The sequence below is a fragment of the Ornithorhynchus anatinus genome, chromosome 4 (assembly GCF_004115215.2).
Source record: "Ornithorhynchus anatinus isolate Pmale09 chromosome 4, mOrnAna1.pri.v4, whole genome shotgun sequence".
Taxonomy (NCBI): Eukaryota; Metazoa; Chordata; class Mammalia; order Monotremata; family Ornithorhynchidae; genus Ornithorhynchus; species Ornithorhynchus anatinus.
The window spans coordinates 112,654,316-112,678,160 of record NC_041731.1 but is presented as its reverse complement, the minus strand read 5'-3'; the positions used below and the strand labels follow the sequence as shown (position 1 = coordinate 112,678,160).

The 23,845-nt window shown below is 42.6% G+C and overlaps 1 protein-coding gene across 3 annotated transcripts in view; it reads right to left on the bottom strand.

Moving 5' to 3' along the window:
• The window catches only part of SLC44A5 (solute carrier family 44 member 5), a 355,152-nt gene that overhangs the window by 95,778 nt on the left and 235,529 nt on the right, over window positions 1-23,845 (bottom strand). For all 3 annotated transcript variants that reach the window (XM_029062743.1, XM_029062744.2, XM_029062742.1), the window contains exon 2: window positions 19,785-19,833. In XM_029062743.1, the coding sequence (XP_028918576.1) occupies window positions 19,785-19,833 (49 nt within the window). The remainder of the gene's footprint in view (window positions 1-19,784; window positions 19,834-23,845) is intronic.

Genomic DNA, 23,845 nt, shown 5'->3' with positions numbered 1-23,845 from the left:
AGAGGTAATGTGATTTTAGTAGAACTTTGAAGGTGAGAAGGGTGGTGATCTTTCAGATATCAAGGGGGAAGGAGTTCCAGGCCAATGGGAGGAAGTGGGCAAATGGTCAGCAGTGATTTTCTAAGTCCTCTGATTTTTACTAGACTTTAGAGCAAGGCCAAAGACAGAACGAGACCTCCCCCTTTAGACCATAAGCTCACTGTGGGCAGGGAATGTTTCTACCAACTCTGTTATATTGTCCTCTCTTGGAGTGTTTAGTACAGTACCCTGCATATAGAGTCCTCTAGACTGTAAGGTTGTTGTGAGCAGGGAATGACACTGTTTACTGTTGTGTGTTTGAGGTGTTGTCAAGACATCCAAGTATAGATGTCCTAAAGGCAGAAGGAAATATGAAACTGCAGAGAAGGAAAAAGATCAGGGATTGAGAAGTAGATTTGGGAATCATCAGAGAGAGGTGGTAGTTGAAGCCACAGGAGTGATTGAGTTCTCCAAGGGAGTAGATGTAAACGGAGAAGAAAAGGGGAATCTGATCTGAGCCTTTAGGGACTCCTAAAGATAGGATATTGGAGACGGACGAGGAGCCGTGAAAGGGAATGCAAATGAGTATCCAGAGAGATGGGAGAACCAAGAGAGAACAGTGTCAGTGAAGTCAAGGTTAGATAATGTTTCCAATAGAGGCCACCATATTTGGCAAGAAGGAGATCACTGGTGACCTTAGAGTGGGCACGTTCCAGAGAGTGAAAAGGATGAAATCCAGTTGGGAGGGGGTCAAGAAAAGAATTTAAGGAGAGGACGTGGAGGCAGTAGGTGTAGAATAATCACCCAAGGAGTTTAGAGAGGAATGTTTGGAGGAAGATGGGGTGATAAGTGGAAGGAGCCCTGAGGACTTTTTTTAGGATAGGGGAAACATGAACGTATTTGAAAATAGTGGCCAAGAAGCCATTGGATAGCAAAGAGTTGAAGATGAATATCAGAGAGGGAAGAAAGGAGGGGGCAAATGTTTTGTTAAGGTGCGAAGGGATGCGGTTGAAGGCATCTACTGGGTTTTTACTGGATGCAAAGCACTGTACTAGGCATTTGGGAAAGAAAAATACAATAGAGTTGATAGACTTGACCATCAGTATCCTTTATCAGGTGCAGAGCACTGGAATCACAGAGGAGAAGTAGAAGACACCCCCTTTCCTCATCAAGCTTAAAATCAAGAGTGAAGGGAATCAGGCATAAGTGGCTAATTCACAGTAAGTGGAAGTATAAGATTTGGATAACAGTGAGGACAAAACAAAATAATACTAGAGGTATTTGTTAAACACTTATAATGTGCCAGGCACTGTATTAAGCACCAGGGTGGATAGAAGCAAATTGGGGGGCTCACAGTCTTAATCCCCATTTTACAGATGAGATAACCGAGGCCCAGAGAAGTTAAGTCACTTGCTCAAGGTCACACAGCAAACGAGTGCCAGATCCGGGATTAGAACCCAAGTCCTTCTGACTCTCAGGCCCATGTTTTCTCCATTGGGCCGTGCTGCTTCATAAACTCATGTAAACTCTAAAACTAACAGACATCAGGCCCAGAAACGTGGGTAGTTAGCAATAAAATGCCCTTTGGAGGAGCAGCCTTTTCAGGGAGGCTATAAAGTTGAGGAGGGGCATGGTTTTCCAGATAGTAAGAACGAGAAAGCTCCAAGCACGGGAAGAGGTATGAGCAAAGAGTTAGAGATGAGAGATTTGGTTGTTAATTTGAGAAGAGTAAAGAGTGCAAGTTGGCAGTAGTAAAGCCAACTTATGGAGAAGTTTGTGATTTTTTGTGAGAAGAAATGGGGTGTCATTAAAGTTATTATCATTATCATGGTATTTGTTATCACTTCATTCAATCATATTTTTGAGCACTTACTGTGTGCAGAGCACTGTACTAAGTGCTTAGGAGAGTACTGTACAACAACAAACAGTCACATTCTCTGCCCGTAGCAAGCTTAGAGTCTATAAGTGGGGAGACAGACATCAATACAAATAAATAAAATTACAGATATGTACATACATGCTGTGGGGCTGGGAAGTAGGGGAGAGCAAAGGGAGAAAGTCAGGGTGATGCAGAAGGGAGTGGCAGATGAGGAAAAGTGGGGCTTAGTCTGCGAAGGGCCCTTGGAGGAGATGTGCCTTCAATAAGGCTTTGAGGGGGGAAGAGTAATTATCTGTAGGATTTGAGGAGGGAGGATGTTCCAGGCCAGAGGCAGGACATGGGCCAGGAGTCGGCGGTGAGTCAGGTGAGATCGAGGCACAGTGAGAAGGTTAGCACCAGAGGAGCAAAGTTTGTGGGCTGAGGTGTAGAAGGAGAGAAGTGAGGTGGGGTAGGAGGGGGCAAGGTGATTGACTACTTTAAAGCCAATGGTGAGGAGTTTTTGTTTGATGCAGAGGTGGATGGGTAACCACTGGAGTTTTTTTGAGGAGTGGAGTGATATGTCCTGAACATTTTTGTAGAAAAATGATCTGGGCACTCATTAGTGCACTTGTCAAGCATTGTTCTATGTGCTGGGAAAAATCAAAGTTAATCACGAGGGACCCAGTCCCTGTCCCACATGGGGCTCATGGTGTAAGTAGGAGGAAGAACAAAACAGGTACTGAATTCCCATTTTACAAATGAGGAAACTTAGGCACAGAGAACCAAATGACTTACTCAAGATCACAAAACAGAAAAGTAGCAGAGCCAGGATTAGAACTCAGGTCTTCTGACTCCCAGGCCCATACTCTTTCCATTAGGCCATGTTGCTCTCTTACACAGATAACACAGACTGTATGTAAGAGGGGCTTGAAGCATGAGCATCATAAGGAGGCCATTTTAAATGCAGCTGGGGGTGATTTGGGTTTAATCATGGCAGTAGTCGACAATAGACAGGAAGGGGAAGATCCATTTAAAGTCTCAGAGGAAGGACTGGTAGAATTTAGAGGTTGTTGGAGGGGCTCTGCCTGCAGTAAGCACCGAATTACTATTGCAAATATGTGAGGTCAAAGATAGTACTAAAGTTCTGAGCTTTTGGGACAGGAAGGATGGTGGTGTTGAAGACAGAGGTTACTTACAATCTTCCCACCACCTTTTCCAAAATGGGCCCACATAATATAGCAAGTGAGAAGCAGTGTGGCCTACTGGATAGAACATGGATCTGGGAGTCAGAAGGACTTGGGTTCTAATGCTGACTCTGTCACTTATCTGCTGGGTGACCTTGGGTAAGTCACTTAACTCCTCTGTGCCTCAGTTACCTTGTCTATTAAATGGGGATTAAGGCAGTATATCTGCCTCATAACTTAGAAAAGTGCCCAGCACATAGTATGCACTGAAGAAATATCATATATATTTTTTAAAATAGAGTGTATTTGGGGTGTAAAATGACCATGACTTAATTCAGCAGTCTAGAATTCATAAGCACATCCAGTGGAAAAAAAAATTGCCAATGCTGTTCCACTGTTCGCATTAGGCTAGGTGAAATTTCTTGCTGAATGACTTATCCAAGTTTCCTGCTGAGCAAAGTGCAAAGTTATACAGAGCTGTAGCCTATACTTTTTTTTTCTAAGCCTGGCAGAGACGTCTTCATTGTAAGAGAGCAAACCAAACTTGAAGGCAATATTTTTATTTAGTAGATAGGAATGGTTTTAGACTGTAAAAAGTAGTAGTAGGTACCTATTGTACTTTAAATAGCAAATATCTGCTTTCCCTAACACACACCAAACCCTTTGAATTTCCTGATTAGTTGTGATATGAACACAGCATTCTGAAAGATGTAATGAGGTCATTTGAAGATGAGACTGTAAATTATCTCCAAAACACAGTATAGAAAAATACAAGTTTAATGATGGATAATCCAGATCAACAGGCTCCATGACATGGACAAAACCAAAATATTATCCCTCAAACATTTGCATTCTGTGCTTCACAGATGATGGTATCAGAGACTGCAATCCAAAGGAGTAAAAAAGTACAAATGCTACAACCTAATCTCCCGACAAACCACATCCGTGATGCTAAAGTGGCAGGCTCTGCCTGACTGATCCAATCATGAAATTTTAGGAGTAATGAGGTGATACATCTTGGTAAATGTGACATACTATATGCAGATATCATCGACTAGGCTGAAAAAACCAAGCAATAGGTATACGTTCACACTTATGGCTGTTTTCTGTTTCTGATGAGAAAAACTAAATCAGGTCCCAAGTTGGGTTAGGTTATTAGAATTTTTTCTTAGTCATATCCTATGTAAGTGGGATAAGGTCATTTTCTCCTTATGTGGGAATTTGAATATATATCTATCTTCTATGATGCTTTTTTTTTTTTACAGCAATGGGGGTGTGTATCATAATTGTATCGTCCCTTACATTTTAATTTCAGGCAAAAGCAGCTTATCAACAAGAAACACGGGCTAAAAGATGGATTCTGGAGCATGAATTCAGGCAATTATTCTTATTTATTGTGTGCTTACCCTGTGCAGAGTAGTGTACTAAATGCTTGGGAGAATATGACATAACAGAGTTGGTAGACAAGTTCCCTGCTCCCACCAAGCTTACAGAAGGATATGAGAAGCACTGAGCTCATCTCTCCTTGTGAGCTCCAAAGTTCCCTTTCTTTTGCCTTGTTCCCTGGCAAATCTCACCTGGTTTCTCTCTCCCGATTCATAGTCATCCCACCTCCGGCCACTAATATCTCTTTGTGAGGAGGCAGCTCAAAGACATTACTGCAGGTGGCTTCAAAGGCCAAAGATGGATCTACAAATATGACTTCACTATGCATACATAAAGTTTGACTCTTTCTGTGCTGCTACGCTTGATGTTTGCAGTCTTTCATCATCAGTGGTAATTGAGTTTTTACTATGTGAAGAGCCCTGTACTAAGTGCTTGGAAGAGTACGATAATCATTCTCAGTCTCCCCCATGGCTCCTCCTCTGCCTTCCCTCCCCTAACTGTGGGAGGCCCACAAGGTTCTGTTCTGGTTCCCCTTCTATTCTCCACATACACCCTCTCTCTTGAAGAACTCATTCGATCACATGGCTTCAACGACCACCTCTATGCGGATGAATCCCAAATCTACATCTCTAGGCCTAATCTCTCCCCCTCTCTGCAGTCTCACATTTCCTCCTGCCTTCAAGACATTTCTACTTAGATATCCTGCCATTTCCTCAAACTTAACATGTCCAAACCAGACTCCTTATCTTTCCACTCAAACTCTGACCTCCCCAGGACTTTCCCATTACCATAGACAGCACCACCATCCTTCCTGTCTCAGAAGTCCATTACCTTTGCATTATCTTTGACTCTTCTCTCTCATTCAAGACACATATTCAATCAATCACTAAATCCTGTCAGTTCAACCTTCACAACATGGCTAAAATCCACCCTTTCCTCTCCATCCAAACGGCTACCATGTTAATCCAAGCACTTATCCTATCTTGCCATGATTACTGTATCAGCCTCCTTGCTGACCTCCCTGCCTCCTCTCTCTCCCCACTCTGGTCCATAATGCAACCTGCACAGTTTTCTCTGACTAAGCCCTCATTTCCTTTTCTTCCACTCACTTCTGAGTCTCTCCTATTTACTCCCTTTATTCACCACCACCCCCAACCCCTGTCCCACAGCACTTATGTATTGTTTCCCCCTCTAGACTGTAAGCTCATTGTGGACAGGGAATGTGTCTGTTATATTGTTACGTTGTACTCTTCCAACCATTTAATACAGTATGCTATACACAATCTTGTCTTGTCTTATGCCGTCGAATCACCTCCAATCCCTAGTGACTCCATGGACACCTCTCTCCCAGAATCCCCCACCTCAATCTGCAAGCATTCTGGTAGTGTATCCACAGAGTTTTCTTGGTAAAAATGCAGAAGTGGTTTACCGTTGCCTTCTTCCATGTTGTAAACTTGAGTCTCTGCCCTCAACTCTCTCCCATGTTGCTGCTGCCCAGCACAGGGGAGTTTTGACTTGCAGCAGATTGCCTTCTATTTGCTAGCCACTGCCCAAGCTAGGAATGGAATGGGTATGCCTCTGCTTGACTCTCCCATTGCCGAGACTGGTGGAGTACCGGATACTCTCCGTGTGCAATCCTGAGAGGGACTGTACACAGTAAGCACTCAATAAATACAATCAATTGCTTAATACAACAGAGTTGGTAGAATTTTGCTCCTTGTCTCAAGATCAGCTGAAACTTCAATGTTTAAAGAGGTGACACTACAGTAGGTATGATATGAAAGTCACAGATGCAAAAATACTGCTCACTGTTATAAGGGGCGGATGATTTAGCTTTCCTTGGCCTCATGTTCATTCATTCATTCATTCATACATTCAATCGTATTTATTGAGCATTTACTGTGTGTAGAGAACTGTACTTAGCACTTGGGAGAGTACAATACAACAATAAACAGATGCATTCCCTGCCCACAGTGAGTTTGCAGTCTGGAGTGCGGCAGAGTGGGGAGAGACAGACAGTAATATAAACATCTATAAAGTGGAGATTCAGTACAAATTCTCCATCCTACTTAGATGGTGAACCCCATGAGGGATTGGGACTGTTTCTAGCCTGATAACTTGCATCTATCCCTGGCCCTTAGAATAATGCTTGACACAGAGTATGCACTTGAGAAATACCATTAAAAAATAATGTTGGGGGAGGCAAAAGGACAAACTCACTCCACACCCCACTCTGGCTTCCTTAAATTTTCCTGATGAGCCAGTGAGACCTTGGCACTATTATTATTGTCATTATTATTATTATTACTAATAATAATAGTGGTGTTTATTAAGCACTTATATGCATTATATGATTAATGCTTACACATGTCAAGTATTTTCTAAGCACTGGGGTAGATACAAGTTAATTAATCAGGCCAGACATTCCCTGTTCCACATGTGGCTCACAGTCTATATAGGAGGAAGAACATGTACTGAATCCTCACTTTACAGAGGAGGAAACTGAGGTAGGGAAAAGTTAAATGACTTGCCTACCATCACATAACAGACAAGTGCCAGAACCATGATTAGAACGATGGTCCTTTGACTCCTAGGCCCATGCTCTTTCCACTAGGCCTGCTGCCCCTCTGCTCTCTCCCTTATAATAGGAGCGTTCCACTTCATAAACCTAGTTTCCTACTGGTATTGATGAGGACATGACTTTTATGGCTTCTAGGGATTTGGAATCAACTCATTCCTTACTACTCTAATTGGAACCATTTCATCTAAAGTACTTTCCACTGCTCCTTCTCAGAATACACCCTATAAAAAGATTATTCTTGCTCCAACTCCTGTTTTAGAAATAGCAGGGGCTTGGCTACCCCCAGAAAGAGAGATGATAATACAAAGAAGGCAGAACTTTAATCAACACTTGAGAGTAGAAAGAGAATAATGGAGCATCATAGAGTACAGTGGAAGGTGAGCTTTCACATCAAGCTTCCTGAACTTTTACTTTAACATTTTGATTTTCAAATAAGAGTTAAACAAACACGACTTTATGAAACACGTCATCTATATCTAAGCTGTAGAGAACACGTGACTCTTTCTGCCAATTTTTTCTGCTTAAATAAAAAATCCACGAGATCAGCTTCACTGAATGTGTTCCTCAAAGGTTTGGAAGTGACAGAATACCTGGAATTGACAGCCTGGTTTGAGCCGCCATTAATGACAAATAAGGTTATTGGGAAGGACATTTATACTCCCAGTGTATTCATTAACATCTCAGATTTGTCAGTCAGGGCAGTACTGACCAATCTCCCAGTAGCATTTTAAGACATACTCAACATAGTACATACTTAACAGGTAAGATATCTTCATCATATCTTAGATAAATCCTCAGAACGAAAGATGGTACAGAAGTTTGAAATATTAACTGCAATCATTTTTTGGATTCCACCCTTTATCAAACTTTTGAAAAGTAAATGTCAAACATAAGTTCATATAAAGGAAACAGATAGTGTTTTTTCAAAGGGTAGATTGACAGACTGTCCAATATGATATACTCCTACCCTTTCTAACAAACTTTTGTAGAGAAGAGTTAGATTGATCAATAATGGAAAAGGCTTTGCCTGTGGGTATTTTTAGAGAAAAGGGAGAAAATGGTCATGAAAATAAACGTGGTATTTCTTAAGCTCTTACTACATGTCAAGCACTGTATAAAGTGCTGGGGTAGATATAATAATGATTACGGCATTTAAGCACTTATTAAGTGCCGAGCACTGTTCTAAGCCTGGGGTAGATACAAGATAATCAGGTCCCACATAGGGCTCACAGTAGGAGGTAGATTAGATATTGGATCCCCATTTTGTAGCTGAGGAAACTGAGGCACAAAGAAGTTAAGTGACTTGGCCAAAGTCACACAGCAGACAAGTGGCAGAGCCAGCATTAGAACCCAGATCCTCTGACTCCCATACTCTTTCCACTAGGCCATGTTGCTTCTATTATAAAGAACAGTCTCAACTTTCATTAAAATTCTGAAGAATTAGCAGTTCAACACAAGCACCTCTCTTCCTTCCCTTTATTGTCTTCCACCCTTTGAATCCATAAATTTGATCAAAAAAGACTATGGCTGAAGGTCCCCATCCATTAAACACATTAGGGTTGGACACATGAAACGTGATTTCCCTTTAAAGGAGAAAAGTCAAATCAGGGCTTGTTTCCCTTTATTTTATTTTTTCCTCCTGTTCTTCTGGTGATCATGGATCCTAGAGGCCCAAAGTATTCCAGCAACCTCAATTGAAGCAAAGTGAATACTGAATAAATTTAGACCATGCTGTTTCATCCCAACAATTAGGAAGGCCTCCTTGATAATATCACTGCAGAACTAGAATGAATTGCTTAATAGGATATCAGTTTTGCACAGGCTTTATGACTTCATCTCTTTAGTCAGAAGCAATCTTTCTCTTCAGCCTAGGGACATTAAGAAATAAAAGCTCAATAATGATCATAGTGGCAACCTGGGGAGGGATATATCGAATGATGACCCATAGAGATCAATCCTGGGCCTGATAGTAGTCAATATCCTTATTGATGACCTGGTCAAAGGAATTGTGAGAAAGCTCATCCAATTTTCAGCTCATGTGAAATTGGGTGGGACTTAACATTTTGGAAGTCAGGTATAGCTTGAAAGTGACCTAAATAAACTGGGGAAATAAACTGGGGAAATAAAATAGGACAAAAATGTAATAAAACCAGTACAAGGCCACATATTTAAGGATGAAAAACAAATACGTTTTTAAAGATAGGGAAAACTGGCTATATCTGATTGGGCTAGACCTTGGTAATTTTCTTAGCTAAAAAGCTTAAACATCTGTAAACTCTTTATGGGCAAGGAAACTGTCTTGTGTTTCTGCTGCACTGCCCAAGAGTGCATTCAGTACAGTGCATTCAGCAGCAGGGTACATGCCTGCTAATTCTGTTGTACTCTCCCAAGCGTTTAATATAGTGTTCCGCACATAGTAGGCACTCAATAAATTACCATTGATTGATAATAGTATTTACTAAGTACTTGGTGTGTGCAGAGCACCGTATTAAGCAGTGAGAAAGAATACACAGGTGGGAACTAGACACAGGTGAGAATCAGTAAGTGCTTAGATATCATTACTAGAAATCTTAACTTGGGCCAAATATCAGCAAAATGTTTCCTAATTTTTATCTTCTGGTGGTTTTCATTACCCTATTTATTTTGTTAATGAGATGTACATCACCTTGATTCTATTTATTTGCTATTGTTTTAATAAGATGTTCATCCCCTTGATTCTATTTATTGCTATTGTTTTGTCTGTCCGTCTCCCCCGATTAGATTATAAACCCGTCAAAGGGCAGGGATTGTCTCTGTTACCAATTTGTACATTCCAAGTGCTTAGTACAGTGCTCTGCACATAGTAAGCGCTCAATAAATACTATTGAATGAATGAATCAATGAATGGTTTGTAATCCTGAAGTCCTTAGCCCTCTTAGTTGTTCCCTGCTCCCGTCTTTCCGGCGGTGGATCCCTTATTTATGTTGTCATTAGTGTCAGAAACTCACTTACCCCCACCTAACTGCCAGACATCCATCCTCCCCACCTTCAGAGCCACCCTAAAATCTGACCTCCCCAAGAAAGCATTGCCCTCTAGGCTGTAAACTTCTTGTGGGCAGGCATCACGTCTACCAACCTTATTGTACCAAACTTCCCCAAGTGCCATGCCCACGGCAAGCATTCAATAAATATCACTGATTGATTGACTGCCCAACTCATTATCAACACTTGATTTTTATCAATCCTTCATTTTCACTAATGTATTTTTATGGGAGGCCTTAGTGCTTGAGAATATATGCATATTCCCTTTATCTAAATGGGTAAATGGAAAAGAGTTTCAAGTGTATCACCTCCTTTAAACTGTAAGCTCCTCATAAGCAGGGGTATATGACTTGGGCTTCTGTTACATCTTCCAAGTGCACTGAGCTCAGGAGGAACTTAATGTAAATATCATTGCTGATATTACTACTATTACTACTAATAATAATAATTATGGTCTTTAAGTGCTTACTATGTGCCAGGCACTGTACTAAGTGCTAGGGTGAATACAAACAAGTAATACAGGTTGGACACAGTCTCTGTCCCACATAGGGCTCACAGTCTCAATCCTCATTTTACAGATGAGGTAAAAGAGGTAGAGAGAAGTGAAGTGACTTGCCCAAGGTCACAAGGCAGACATGCGGCAGAGGCAGGTCCTTTGGACTCCCAGGCCCGTTTTACGACTGCTGTCATTTAACGTTTCACAACTTTTTGCTACATGACCCAACAATGGCACCATTTAATGACTTTCAGTTTGGCCTCCCACCCCCAACTTTGAATTTATTCAGGAATTAGCTTTAGAATGTAAGCTTCTCATGGGCAGGAAATGTCTTTCTGTTTCTGGTTGCTTCCACTAGGCAACATGGCCTTATGAATAGATCACAGGCCTGGGACTCAGAAAGACCTGGGTTTGCTGTCTCCCCCACTTAGACTGTGAACCCGTTATTGGGCAGGGATTGTCTCTAGCTGTTACTGAATTGTACATTCCAAGCATTTAATACAGTGTAAGTACACAGTAAGCTCTCAATAAATATTACTGAATGAATAATTCTGACTCTGCCACTTTTCTGCTGTGTAACCTTGGATAAGTCACTTCACTTCTCTGTGATTTCGTTACCTCATCTGTAAAATGGGGATTAAGAATATGAACCCCATGTGGGACAGAGACTGTGTCCAACCTGATTAGCTTGTATCTACACCAGCTCTTAATACGGTGCCTGGCACATAGTAAGCGCTCAACAAATACCATAATTATTTTTCCTCTCAGAGGTCTAGGACACTGTTGTGGTCTCAGTAAATGCTCAATAAATACCACTAATGGAATAACACCAGTACTGGGTCAAAAGAGAATAAAAGCCGGTCATAAAATGCAAACCTTTCCCTTGTCCTAGACTGCTTCCTGAGCTATGATCTATGTTCTTAATAAAAGTTTCAGTTGGTACAGCCTATGAGCTCTGCTGGGTGTCCCTCCTCTGCAGTCACATGCTTTCCTCACGCCACAGCTTCTTCCCCAGCTTGTCTGACAAAAGGGCACCAACATCCTGTTCTTGGCAAGGGTTCCAACTTCTTCTTGTCTTTGACATCTAGTAAATGCTGAACAAATACCATTAAAAGATAAACAAACACTGTTCTAAGCACTGAGGTAGATACAAGTTGTTGGACACAGTCCCTGTTCCGCATAAAGTTCCCAGTCTAAGTGGGAGGGAAAACAGGAGAACTGAGGCACAGAGAAGTTAAATTACTCGCCCAAGGTCACACAGCAAGCATTTGATCAGGGCAGGATTAGAACCCAGGTCCTCTGACTCCCAGGCCCATGCTCTTTCCAATGGATGGTACTGTTTCTCTTTGTTCTCTCCTAAAAGCCCTTTCCCTGTTTCCAGTTTCACTGCCCCAATTCCTGAATTATTACTGGCTTAGCCTACAGGACGAACCTCGGGTTCCAAAGAATCCTCATCTCCTTCCAGATGCCCCTTTAGATTGTCTAGTTAGAAAAACACATTATGAGGCAGCAGCTTGAAAGTGATGAATATGCAAATGAATCCCAGATTCCCTTTCAGAATTAGCTGGGCCATTCCTGCTACAGTTCAGAATTTACACCACATTCTTCCTAGACATTATTTCTAAACTAAAGAGAATATTAAGCTCAAAACGGCTTGAACTTCTGTTATACTGGCTTGGCAAAAAATACAGCAGAAAAAGACCCAGGGGTTCAGAGTTAATGAAATGCTGAATTTAGTTCGTGATGCAGGGTCAAATTGATAAAAAAAATTCATCAGGTACTGGGATAGAATCACAAAATGATATCATGTAATATGAGGGAATAAAATAATAATTATGGTATTTTTAAGCATACCACATGCTAAGCACTGGAATAGATGCAATATAAGCAGATCAAAATGGTCTGTCTCATATGTTCCCCCGTTCACGCCTATCCTGCCGTCAACCCCTGGCCCACGTCCTACCGCTGTCCTGGAATGCCCTCCCTCCGCACCTCTCCCAAACTAACTCTCTTCCCCTCTTCAAAGCCCTACTGAGAGCTCACCTCCTCCAAGAGGCCTTCCCAGACTGTGCTTCCCTTTTTCCCTCTGCTTCCTCTGCTTCCTCTCTGCCCCCCCTTCACCTCCCCTCAGCTAAGCCCCCCTTTCCCCTCTCCTCCCCCTCTCCCTTCCCCTCCTCCCAGCACTGTGCTCATTGGTATATATTACCCTATTTATTTTATTTCCCTATTTATTTTGTTAATGAGGCGTACATCCCCTTGATTATATTTATTGTGATTAAGTTGTCTTGTTTTTGTCCATCTGTCTCCCCTGATTAGACTGTAAGCCCGTCAATGGACAGGGATTGTCTCTATCTGTTGCCGACTTGTTCATTCCAAGCGCTTAGTACAGTGCTGTGCACTTAGTAAGCGCTCAATAAATACTATTGAATGAATGAATGAATGAATGAATGAATGAATATGTGGCTCAAAATCTAAGGGGGATTTAATCCCTATTTTACAGGTAAGGAATGGAGGCACAGAGACATTAAATGCCTTGTCCCAAACCACAGAGCAGTCAAGTGATAGAGCTGGTACTAACCCTATATTTGAACCTAACCTTAACTCATATCTAAACAGAACACCTTGTTTTCTCACCAAAACCCTGTCATTCCTTTGCCTTTTCCCAACACTGCAGATGTTACCATTACCCTTCCTGTCTCACAAGCCCATAATCTTACCTGCAACATCTCTCTCATATGATCCACACATTCAATCTGTCCAAAATCCTGTGGGTTCTACCTTCACAACATGATCAAATCTTCCTTTCCTCTCTATCCAAACTGCTACTATGCCCATCCAAACACTTCTTCTGGCCCACCTTGATTACCGCATCAGCCTCCTCGCTGACCTCCCTGCCTCCTGTCTCTCCCAACTCCAGTGCATACTTCACTCTGCTGCATGGATCATTTTTCTACAAAACCAATCAGTCCATGTCTTTCCACTTCTCAAGAACCTCTAGTAAATCAAGCAGAAACTCCTTACCATCGACTTTAAAGCACTCAATCAGTTTTCTTCTTCCTATCTTTCCTCGCTTATCTCCTACTACAGCCCAGCACACACACCTCACTCCCCTAGAGTCAGCAAGCTCACTGTACCTTGATCTCATCTACTTTGCCGCCAACCTCTTTCCCATGGCATCCCATGTCCCATGTCCTTCTAGCCTGGAATTCCCACCCCCTTCAAATACGCCAAACCACCACTCTCCTTATCTTCAAAGCCTTATGAAGGTCACATCTCTTTCCAAAAGGCCATCCCCGATTAATCCCTCATTTTCCCGATTTCCTCCCCCTTCTGCATCATCCATGTACTTGGATCTGTACCCTTTAAATGCTTGATAGACACTCCACATTCAGCCGCACAAAACTTCAGTACCTATCAGTAATTTATTTACTTGTATTAATGCCTGTCTCCCCTTGCTTGACTGGGAGCTCGTTGTGGGCAGGGAATGTATTTACCAACTCTGTGGCACTGTACTCTCCCAAGTGCTTACTACTACCCGGCACACAATAGATGCTCAATCAATACAATTGATTAATTATTAGAACCCAAATCTCCAGACTTTCGGGCAGCCTGCACTAGTCAGGCCTTTATTATGACATTTTGGTTCCCAAAAGATACAGAGCAAATGTGGAACACCCAGAAAAATGGTACTGATGATCAAAGTGGTTAAACACAGGAGTCTGATGCAAACGCAAACTCTAAAAAACCTTTTAGATAAACATATGGATGACCACTTTTCTTCAATGGTTGAGCAAGGGGGTAGGAGAGACTATTTATTAATCTTATTTCTGGCTCTACAATTCCATCTGTTCCGCTACTGTAAAAAATATATATATATTTCCATTTTAAAGACTAATAAAATTGGCAAGGGCCGTTTTAATCTCTGTCCCTCATTTAATCAATCAATGGCATCTATTTATTGTTTTAATGGTATTTGTTAAGTGCTTACTATATGCCAGGCACTGCACTCAGTAATGGGATAAATGCAAACTAATCACAGCCCATGTCCCACATGGGGGTCAGAGTCTTAAACTCCATTTTACAGAGAAGGTAACTGAGGCTCAGAGAAGTTAATTGACCTGCCCAAGGGCACACATACAGTCAAGTGGGGGAGTCGGAATATAGAGATACAAACTTGATCTCGATATATAGAAACTTGATTAGCTTGTATCGCCCAGTGCTTAGTAAAGTGCCTGGCATATAGTAAGCGCTTAACAAACACCATAAACAAATATATAAAAAACTTGCCCAAGGTCATAGAGCAGACAAGTGGTGGAGTCTGAATTAGAATAATAATAATGTTGATATTTGTTAAGCGCTTACTATGTGCCAAGCATTGTTCGAAGCACTGGGGTAGATACAAGGTAATCAGGTTGTCCCACGTAGGGCTCACAGTCTTCATCCCCATTTTACAAATAAGGTAACTGAGGCACAGAGAAGTTAAATGACTTGCCCAAGGTTACACAGCAGACAAGTGGCAGAGGTGGGATTAGAACCCACATCTTCTGACTCCCAAGCCCGGGCTCTTTCCACCGAGCCACGCTGTTTCTCTGAACCCAGGTCCTTCTGATTCCCAGGCTCGTATGCTATCCACTAAGCCACACACTGCTTCTCTAAGTGTTAACTGTGTGCAGAGCATTATATTAAATACTTGGGATTGGACTCACAGTATAATACGTTAGGTCCGAAAGAGATTTTTGAAAAAGCACATTGTGCAACTTTAATAATAATAATGTTGGTATTTGTTAAGCGCTTACTATGTGCCGAGCACTGTTCTAAGCGCTGGGGTAGACATAGGGGAATCGGGTTGTCCCACGTGGGGCTCACAGTCTTAATCCCCATTTTACAGATGAGGGAACTGAGGCACAGAGAAGTTAAGTGACTTGCCCACAGTCACACAGCCGACAAGTGGCAGAGCCGGGATTCGAACTCATGAGCCCTGACTCCAAAGCCCGTGCTCTTTCCACTGAGCCACGCTGCTTCTCTACTGTGAGCCCCATGTGGAACAGGGACTGTGTCCAACCTGATTACTGTGTATCTATCCCAGCACTTAGTACAGTGCATGGCACATAGTAGTGCTTAACAACGACCATTATCACCATCCAACACACTGCCTCCAACCCAGTAAGGAGCAGAAATACAGCTGTCTTTCGATGTATTTACCTCTTTGCTAATCAATATCCCTTTCCTACCTTGAGGCTCAACTGATTCAGCTCCTCCATGATATCTTCCTAAGCACCTTTCCTTTAGGGCCCTTATCATCGTTAATAATAATTGTGGCCACTGTCAAGTGCTTCCTATTAATTATTATTATTAACAGTAGTAGTAATATTTTACTACTAATAATAGTAATAGAAGCATTTGGTAAGAGCTTTCTGTATGCCAAGTACTGTACTGAGCCCTGGGGCAGCACTGGAGCACCTGAAGTGTTCATCCTTCCTCCCATTAGATTATAAACTCCCTTGAAGACAGGACCAAGGTTTTGTTTTTTTTTCTCTGAAAATACAGCATACAGCAGCGCTCAGTGAATACTTCTATCTAAGTAGCTTTAGGCAAATATCATATCCTTTCTAGTCTCTCCATCTCATCCCATCATCCATAAAAGGAGAATGATAATCCTTTTCTCATTTATCTAACCCTTCAGGCCAGTTGTACAACACAACGAGATGCTGAGCTATAGCCTCACACTGGGTAGAGTATTTCCTAGATGAAATAGAGCAATTTTTTTTTCTTTGGGATAATAACAAAGCCTGGAAGTCAGAAGAAACAGTGTATCCCTATTTTCTCTGGCTCAAGGTAGGAGAGGGAATGTGGCTTCCTTGGGGGATATTTCCTTGGAAGAAGGGAAGTGGTCCAAGACTGGGGGAAGAATACAGAATTATGGAAATTGTAAAATCTTCCACCAGATTTTAAACTCTATGAGGGTCGGGATCACAACTATCACTTTTATTACACTGTCCCAAGTGCTCAGTATAGTACTCTGCACACATTAGGTCTCAATACTCTCAGTTTAATGAGAGAATAGACACCTGAACACAAACTCTTCAGTCACATGCATGAAAAGCAGCTTGGTCTAGAGGAAAGAGGTATTGCTTGTCTGGAAGCTAGAGGACCTGACTTCTAAACCCAGCTCCATCACTTAGCTGTTGTGTGACCTTGGGCCAGTCACTTAACTTCTCTGTGAGGCTCTTCTTGTAGGACAGGGACTATGTCCAATCTGCTTATATTGTTTCTACCCCAGTTCTACAGTTCTTGACCTTTAGTAAGTGCTTAACAAATATGACAGTTATTATTATGCATACTCACACACATATGTTCAAACAAACACCCAGAGTCTACATTCCCACACATACAAACCCAGAGGACACACCTTGATGACTCTTCCCTTCACATGCAGAATCTGGGAAGGAGCAAATGGGCCCCTCTCTCGCCCTGCCTCCTTATTTTAAAAAAAATGATATTTCAGCCAGGCACGGTTCTAAGCTCTGGGGTAGATACAAGCTAATCAGGTTGAACCCAGTCCCTGTCCCACATGGGGCTCATACTCTTAATCCCTATTTTACATTGAGTTAACTGAGTCACTGAGGCCCAGAGAAGTTAAGTGACTGTCCAATGTCAGCAGCGTGGCTCAGTGGAAAGAGCACGGGCTTGGGAGTCAGAGGTCGTGGCTTCTAATCCCAACTCCACCACTTGTCAGCTCTGTGACTTTGGGCAAATCACTTAACTTCTCTGGGCCTCAATTACCTCATCTGTAAAATGGGGATTAAGACTGTGAGCCTCACATGGGACAACCTGATTACCCTGTATCTACCCCAGCGCTTAGAACAGTGCTCTGCATATAGTAAGCGCTTAACAAATAAAATTATTCTTATTATTATTATCTCATCTGGAAAATGGGGATTAAAACTGTGAGCCCCACTTGGGACTACCTGATTACCTTGTATCTACCTAGCAACAATGCTTGTATCTACTTAGAACAATGCTTGGCATGTAGTAAGCACTTAAATACCAAATTATTATTATTATGTGGCAGATCCAGAATTAGAACCCAGGTCCTTCTGACTCCCAGGACCATGCTCTAACCACTAGACTAGGCTGCTTCTCTCCTCACTGTTGTAGGTCACTTGGCTCTTCTCTGAAGGGGCCACCATTCATCCACTTTCCCCAAACCTTCCAGCATAAAATGTCCCCATGCCCACTTCTCCTAGACTGGAAGCCCCCCAGTGAGGGGACTCCAGCTGCCAAAATGGCATCCCAGAGCAGAGAGGTGACAAGGAGGCTAATGAAGCAGAAGCAGAGAGGAAGGATCCGGTCACCTCCCTCTTTCTCTGCTTCACAGCCTGGCCGTGCTGCCGTAGCTGGCTCTATACCACTGCCCTTCCCGTCGCCACAGCCAACGTGGCCATTCTGCCACTCCGAGCCCACTGGTCCTTTATGGGGTGACAGGCTGAGGTCCTGAAGTTCAGCCCTGGCCTGTGTAACGTCAGACTGGGGTTTGGTTCATGACAGTCATCGCAGGGGACCACTTACACCCGGAGAACAGTTTGGACATTGGAAAAACCAGTGAAGGGTCTGATGGGTGCTTGCTCTCTGTTCTCCCTTGGCAAGGCCGTGTTGTGCCACAAAGGGGAGATAAGGGTGGGAGAAAAAGGACTCACTAAAAAAAAAAAATCCAATGGCCATTTTCCCAGGAAGAACAGCCTAGTCCCAGTGGCCGGCACACAGACAATCTGGGAAATGACTATCTTTCCATTCTCTCTTCCAGCTGTCATGACTCTCACATGTCCACCCCAGCCATCTTTCCATCCTGCCTTGAACCCGTTAGGGGACATGAGACAGTGCTTTTCCACAGATGCCCTATTCAGCCTCAGATAAGGGTGCCCCTGCTGCCTACACAATGAATATTTCATCTTTTAAAGGTATTTCAGGGATGAGGTCACAGTGAAAGGGACTTGGTAAAAATAAATGGCCTTTCTCTCTGTACTTTTCACAGTTGGTTCAGCATATCTCGGCCACTGGATCCCATGATTAGAATCTCAGTGGCCCCTGGCTGAGAATTTCTCTGTTACTTTTCGGGATAAACGGAGTTCATCTCGGCGGACCTTCAAAGGATGGTGAAAACTACACTTCTATCACCTATCTTCACCCTGGATTGGCTGTGGTAGCTGTGGGGCAAGAGGGCAACCATCATATATAAAGACACTAAGGTGCACTGATGGTCCATATTGAGAGAAGTGGTCTGTATCAGAGACAAAATATGTTAGGCTCCATCAAAGAGAGAAAATTAATTTACCCCGACTCCAGAAAAAAGCAACAACACAGCCAGTCTGCCCCTCCTGATATAAATGATTCATATCCTTTAATTAATTATTATAAAAAACAACAAACAGGTATTTAGCCCAGGGACACCCTCCCATCATCGCCAAGAAGGGAAGAGGAGAATTAGTACTAAATGCAAAATACACACACTGGCAGTTTGGCAAATATATCGAGGAAGCCAATCATTATTTCACATTTCGGCTTAGTGCTGTCTAGAACGACCAGAAAGCAATCCCACACCAGAAAAATAACTACCCAAGAAATCAGCTTTCCTTCTTCCTCCCTCCCCTTTTGAAGAACGTCGAGCTCGGAGATGGAGACAAAATGAGAAATACTTGAATAAGTTTTAATGCTGAAAAACCTCTGACAAAAATGCAGTTGAGAAGAATGCCTATTTCCCCAGAGCATTACTAAATGTACTGACCCTTCTGTGATTCAATGGTGAATAGGCCTCTTTAAGAAAATGCTCTGCTTTTTCGAAGTGGAGTAGCATAAAAAACCAGTGTTACAGAAGTTGTCATGGAGACTATGCATTTGCAATAGTGAGTCACTGAGTAAACAGGTGCATAAAACAACTACTGTAACTTGTTTTTCGGCTCACCAAGTGGTTAAAGCATGTTTTTTCTGGATTCCTTGTTGGCCTGAAATAATAACTCTACCCCCTATTAACTTGGGGAAGGTAATTTCCTGAACAGGGGAGAGCATTCCTGGAACTCCCAAAGAATTATCCTCTGTGCTTTTTTTATGTAAATACGGTGACATTTGGGCAGAAATTTTCATCATTTTTCCAATAGCAGAGGCCATAATATGCCATTCATAGTAAATGATTTAAAAGCATGCAGAGATCCAAAGAAATATGCTACTGAAAACCGAAAGGCTTACCTGTTGTGAATAGGACCTCTGAACTTCGGATCAAATTTCCTTGGTTCACCTGTATTTAAAATAAAAGCCTTGTTAAACAATTATACCAATTATAAAATAGGCAAACATGGAATAATAGAAAAAAAATCATTCAGACCAAATCCCAACTAAAGGACAGTGACACATTCCCTAGAACTTTGCTCCATTATGGAACACAAAATTATATATATATTCTTTTTACTTAGGCTCACTTCTACTAGGCATAAATTGCCGGTGTCACCAATGTTATAGCAGCCCACTTAAATTAAATCCTCAGTTAACACAATGTACTTGTATAGCCAATTCCATGTTCTCAGCCTAGGTTGCTTTGATCACCTGAATTTTAAGGGCTTCATTAAATGTGGGTAAGGAGACACCTATACTACAACTTTAAGAGGGGAAGTGTAACCATGGCATGTTTTCCCAGTTGGGCTCTATGTGACTAAATCATCCTTTAAATCACATTTGGATTTTCCCATTGCCTAGCTGCATCTCACACTCTTCTCTCTAGATTCACACATTACTGAAGATGGAAGAGACATGAGAACAGTAATGGCCCCTTCTTCACTCACAGAACCAAAACATGAACTGTATTTCAGAAAATGGGAGAGGAGGTTTTGGAACCGAACCAATGGAGGGCCCACCTATTTGAATTCCATCTAATCTAAAAATGTGCTTTCACCCCCTTGCCCCCAAATTATGACTACTCCTTACAACTGAAGTTGCATCTGGATTGTGAACAGGTAAACTTTTATTATTTTACATCAACAGGATTCCAACTTGATGCTTAACGATCTCACTAGCTCACCTCCAGGGCCCTCTGGTGCTGGAGACTGGGCCATCAAAATGGAACAGAGAACAGTTTAAACATTTGTGGGATGGGCAGTACATATCCCTTGCTCCTCAGAGGGTCCAAGGCTCATGAACAGCCTTGGCTCTTTGAGTCAATGCCAATATGGCACAGAAGGTGCTGACGATTCAGAAGGAAGGAGAGGAAGGACAGTGATGGGAAGAGTTGAGTGGGAAAGAGAGGAAATTAAGAACAGGAAATATCTCTATAGTTTCCAGTTTTTATGGGCCGTGTCCCATAGCCTCAGGGGCACCTTACGCAATAATAATTAATAATGATAATAATTATGGTATTTGTTAAGGGCTTAGTATGTGCCAGATACTCTACTGAGCGCTGCTGTGGACACATAGAAATCGGGTTGGACATTGTCCCCCGTTTTACAGATAAGGAAACTGAGGCACAGAGAAGTGAAGTGCCTTGCCCAAGAACACACAGCAGACAAGTGGCAGAGCTAGGATTAGAACCCATGACCTTCTGACTTCCAGGCCCATGCTCTATCCACTATGCCGTGCTGCTTCTGTAATATTTATATATGTGTGTGTGCGCACGCACACTGGTATGTTTCTGTTTCTCCATATGTCTCTGCTTCTGTGTGTCTGTGTGAGTTGATAAGTTTCTGTGTTTCTTGCACATGGGTGTTTGTACATATCCAAACGTTTATGAGGGTGTGTGCTTACGTTTCCATGTGCCTGCATGTGTGAGCGCTTATGATTTTTGTGTGTGTGTATGTTTCTGAGAGATAATAGTCATCACTGCCCCTCTTTTCCCTTTGTCCATCCACCCTCTATTGCCCCCCGTCTTGGCCACTGCCCATTCCTCCTACCTGTCTCTTTCTTCTTCATTCCCTTCCCCTCTCAGTCCCCGTACAACTCTGGTACTCTTTCTTTCTGTCTTTCCTGGCCTTTTGGGGCCCCTACCCAGAAAAAAATCGTGGCACTGCCCTCGTCCCCAGTCATGCCCTCACTCACATCCCAGTTCAAGCTCTTGAACACATCACTCTGAACCTTGGGAACCTCTGCTCGTGATGGTAAACTGAGGACCTGGGCCAAGACATGACAATCAGTTCTACCAGAACCTTAGGCATCGCTGCTCGGCTGGGCTGTGATGCTAAACTGAGTTTCTGGGCCAAGGCAGGAGGATCAGTTCTGCCAGAATCTTGGAGATTTGAGAAGGAGAAAGATGGTGTGGAGAAGGGATGGGGGTGGGGAGTACACACAGAGGAGAGAATGCTCTTCCTATAAATCAAGGATCAAATTCATTTCAAACACAATCCATGTCAGAGCTTTTTTCACAGCTAGAGAATGATGCAAAATTTATTTCAACCATTTCCTTCACAACTAAATCATAATATTGTAAAAGCATTTGGTACCCCAGCTCCCAATTTTGACACGCTTTCTGCTTCTGTCCTAGTGAAACCCAGGAGGAGCTTAAATGAATGTCATTGTCTGATCTCCCTGACAAGTTGACGTTGTCTGATTTTCAATCCTGACTGCCTTATTTTTCATTCCAAAATATCCTGAAACCACAGTCAAAAAATAAAATTTAGTTGGTTCCATATAGTGATGACAGCTGGAAAGTAATATTTCCCCCCACTTTTATTCCACTATGCAGAAAGCATTTGTATTGTAATGCAAATTTTTTTTATTCCCTGAAAATCAATAGAAAGCAGAGTTTACCAGGGGCACTAGCATGTTTTAATTGGCTCTCTACTGGAACCATCTACCTAAAAAAAAATCCACCCTTCTTTATGTCAACTAGTCTAACTAGATAGGCACTGTACACTTTTCTTATTTATAGGGAAAAAAAAAAACCTCCCAAAATTGTGTGGAAATTTCCATTTTAATGAGATTCTTTTTGGGATTACATTGGGACCCCTAATTAAATTAATAGACTCTAATCCTTATATTTATTCACTTACCTTTAGACATTTTTATGTGCTTATGGCAATAGCCATCAAAAAATCTATATTTCAGGTAAACATCATCATCATCATCAATGGTATTTATTGAGCATCTTTTGTGAGCAGAGCACTTCCCTAGGAGCTTGAGAGCAATGTGGTCTAATGGAAAAAGTATGGGCCTGGGAATCACAGGACAAGAGCTCTAATCCTCCCACTTGCCTCCTGTGTCACCTTGAGTAAGTCACTTAACTTCTCTGTTCCTCAGGTTCCTCATCTTTAAAATGGAAATTTATTTCTTGTTCTCACTCCCACTTAGACTGTGAGCCCAATTATGAGGATGATGGTATTTGTTAAGCACTTACTATGTGCCAAGCTCTGTTCTAAGTGCCAGGGGAGATACAGGGTTAACAGGTTGTACCAGGTGGGGCTCACAGTCTTAATCCCCATTTTACAGATGAGAGAACTGAGGCACAGAGAAATTAAGTGACTCACCCAAAGTCACACAGCTGACAAGTGGCAGATCCAGGATTAGAACCCACGACCTCTGACTCCCAAGCCTGGGCCCTTGCCACTACGTCACGCTGCTTCTCTACCATGTGGGATAGGGACTGGGTTCTACCTAATTATCTTGCCTTTAATTAGAACAGTGCTTGGCACAGAGAAAGGACTTTAATATGACTACAATAATAAGTACCATATTAAGAGGGCTCCTGCCTGCAAGAGGTTTACAATCTGGCAGGGCAGGGAGGGGGCGGGGGGATCCTGGCAGGCACCAACAACATACGTACAGTGAAATAGTACAGTGGATAGTACAGTTGCCTATCAACCTCCATACGGAACAAAAACTCCTCACTCTGGGCTTCAAGGCTCTCCATCACCTTGCCTCCTCCTACCTCACCTCCCTTCTCTCTTTCTACTGCCCAACCCATACACTCCACTCTTCTAACGCTCACCTCCTCACCATCACCCATTCTCGTCTATCCCGCCATCGAACCCGGCCTATGTCCTCCTGCTGTCCTGGAACGCCCTCCCTCCTCACCTCCACCAAATTAACTCCCTTCCCCTCTTCAAAGCCCTACTGAGAGCTCACCTCCTCCAGGAGGCCTTCCCAGATGGAGCTTCCTCTTTTCCCTTTGCTCCCTCTGCTCTGCCTTCAGCTCCTCCCCCTTCCCCCTTCACCTCCCCTCAGCTAAGCACCCTTTCCCTCTGCTCCTCCCCCTCTCCCTTCCCCTAGCCCCAGCACTGTGCTCATTTGTATATATTTTTATTACCCTATTTATTTTGCTAATGAGG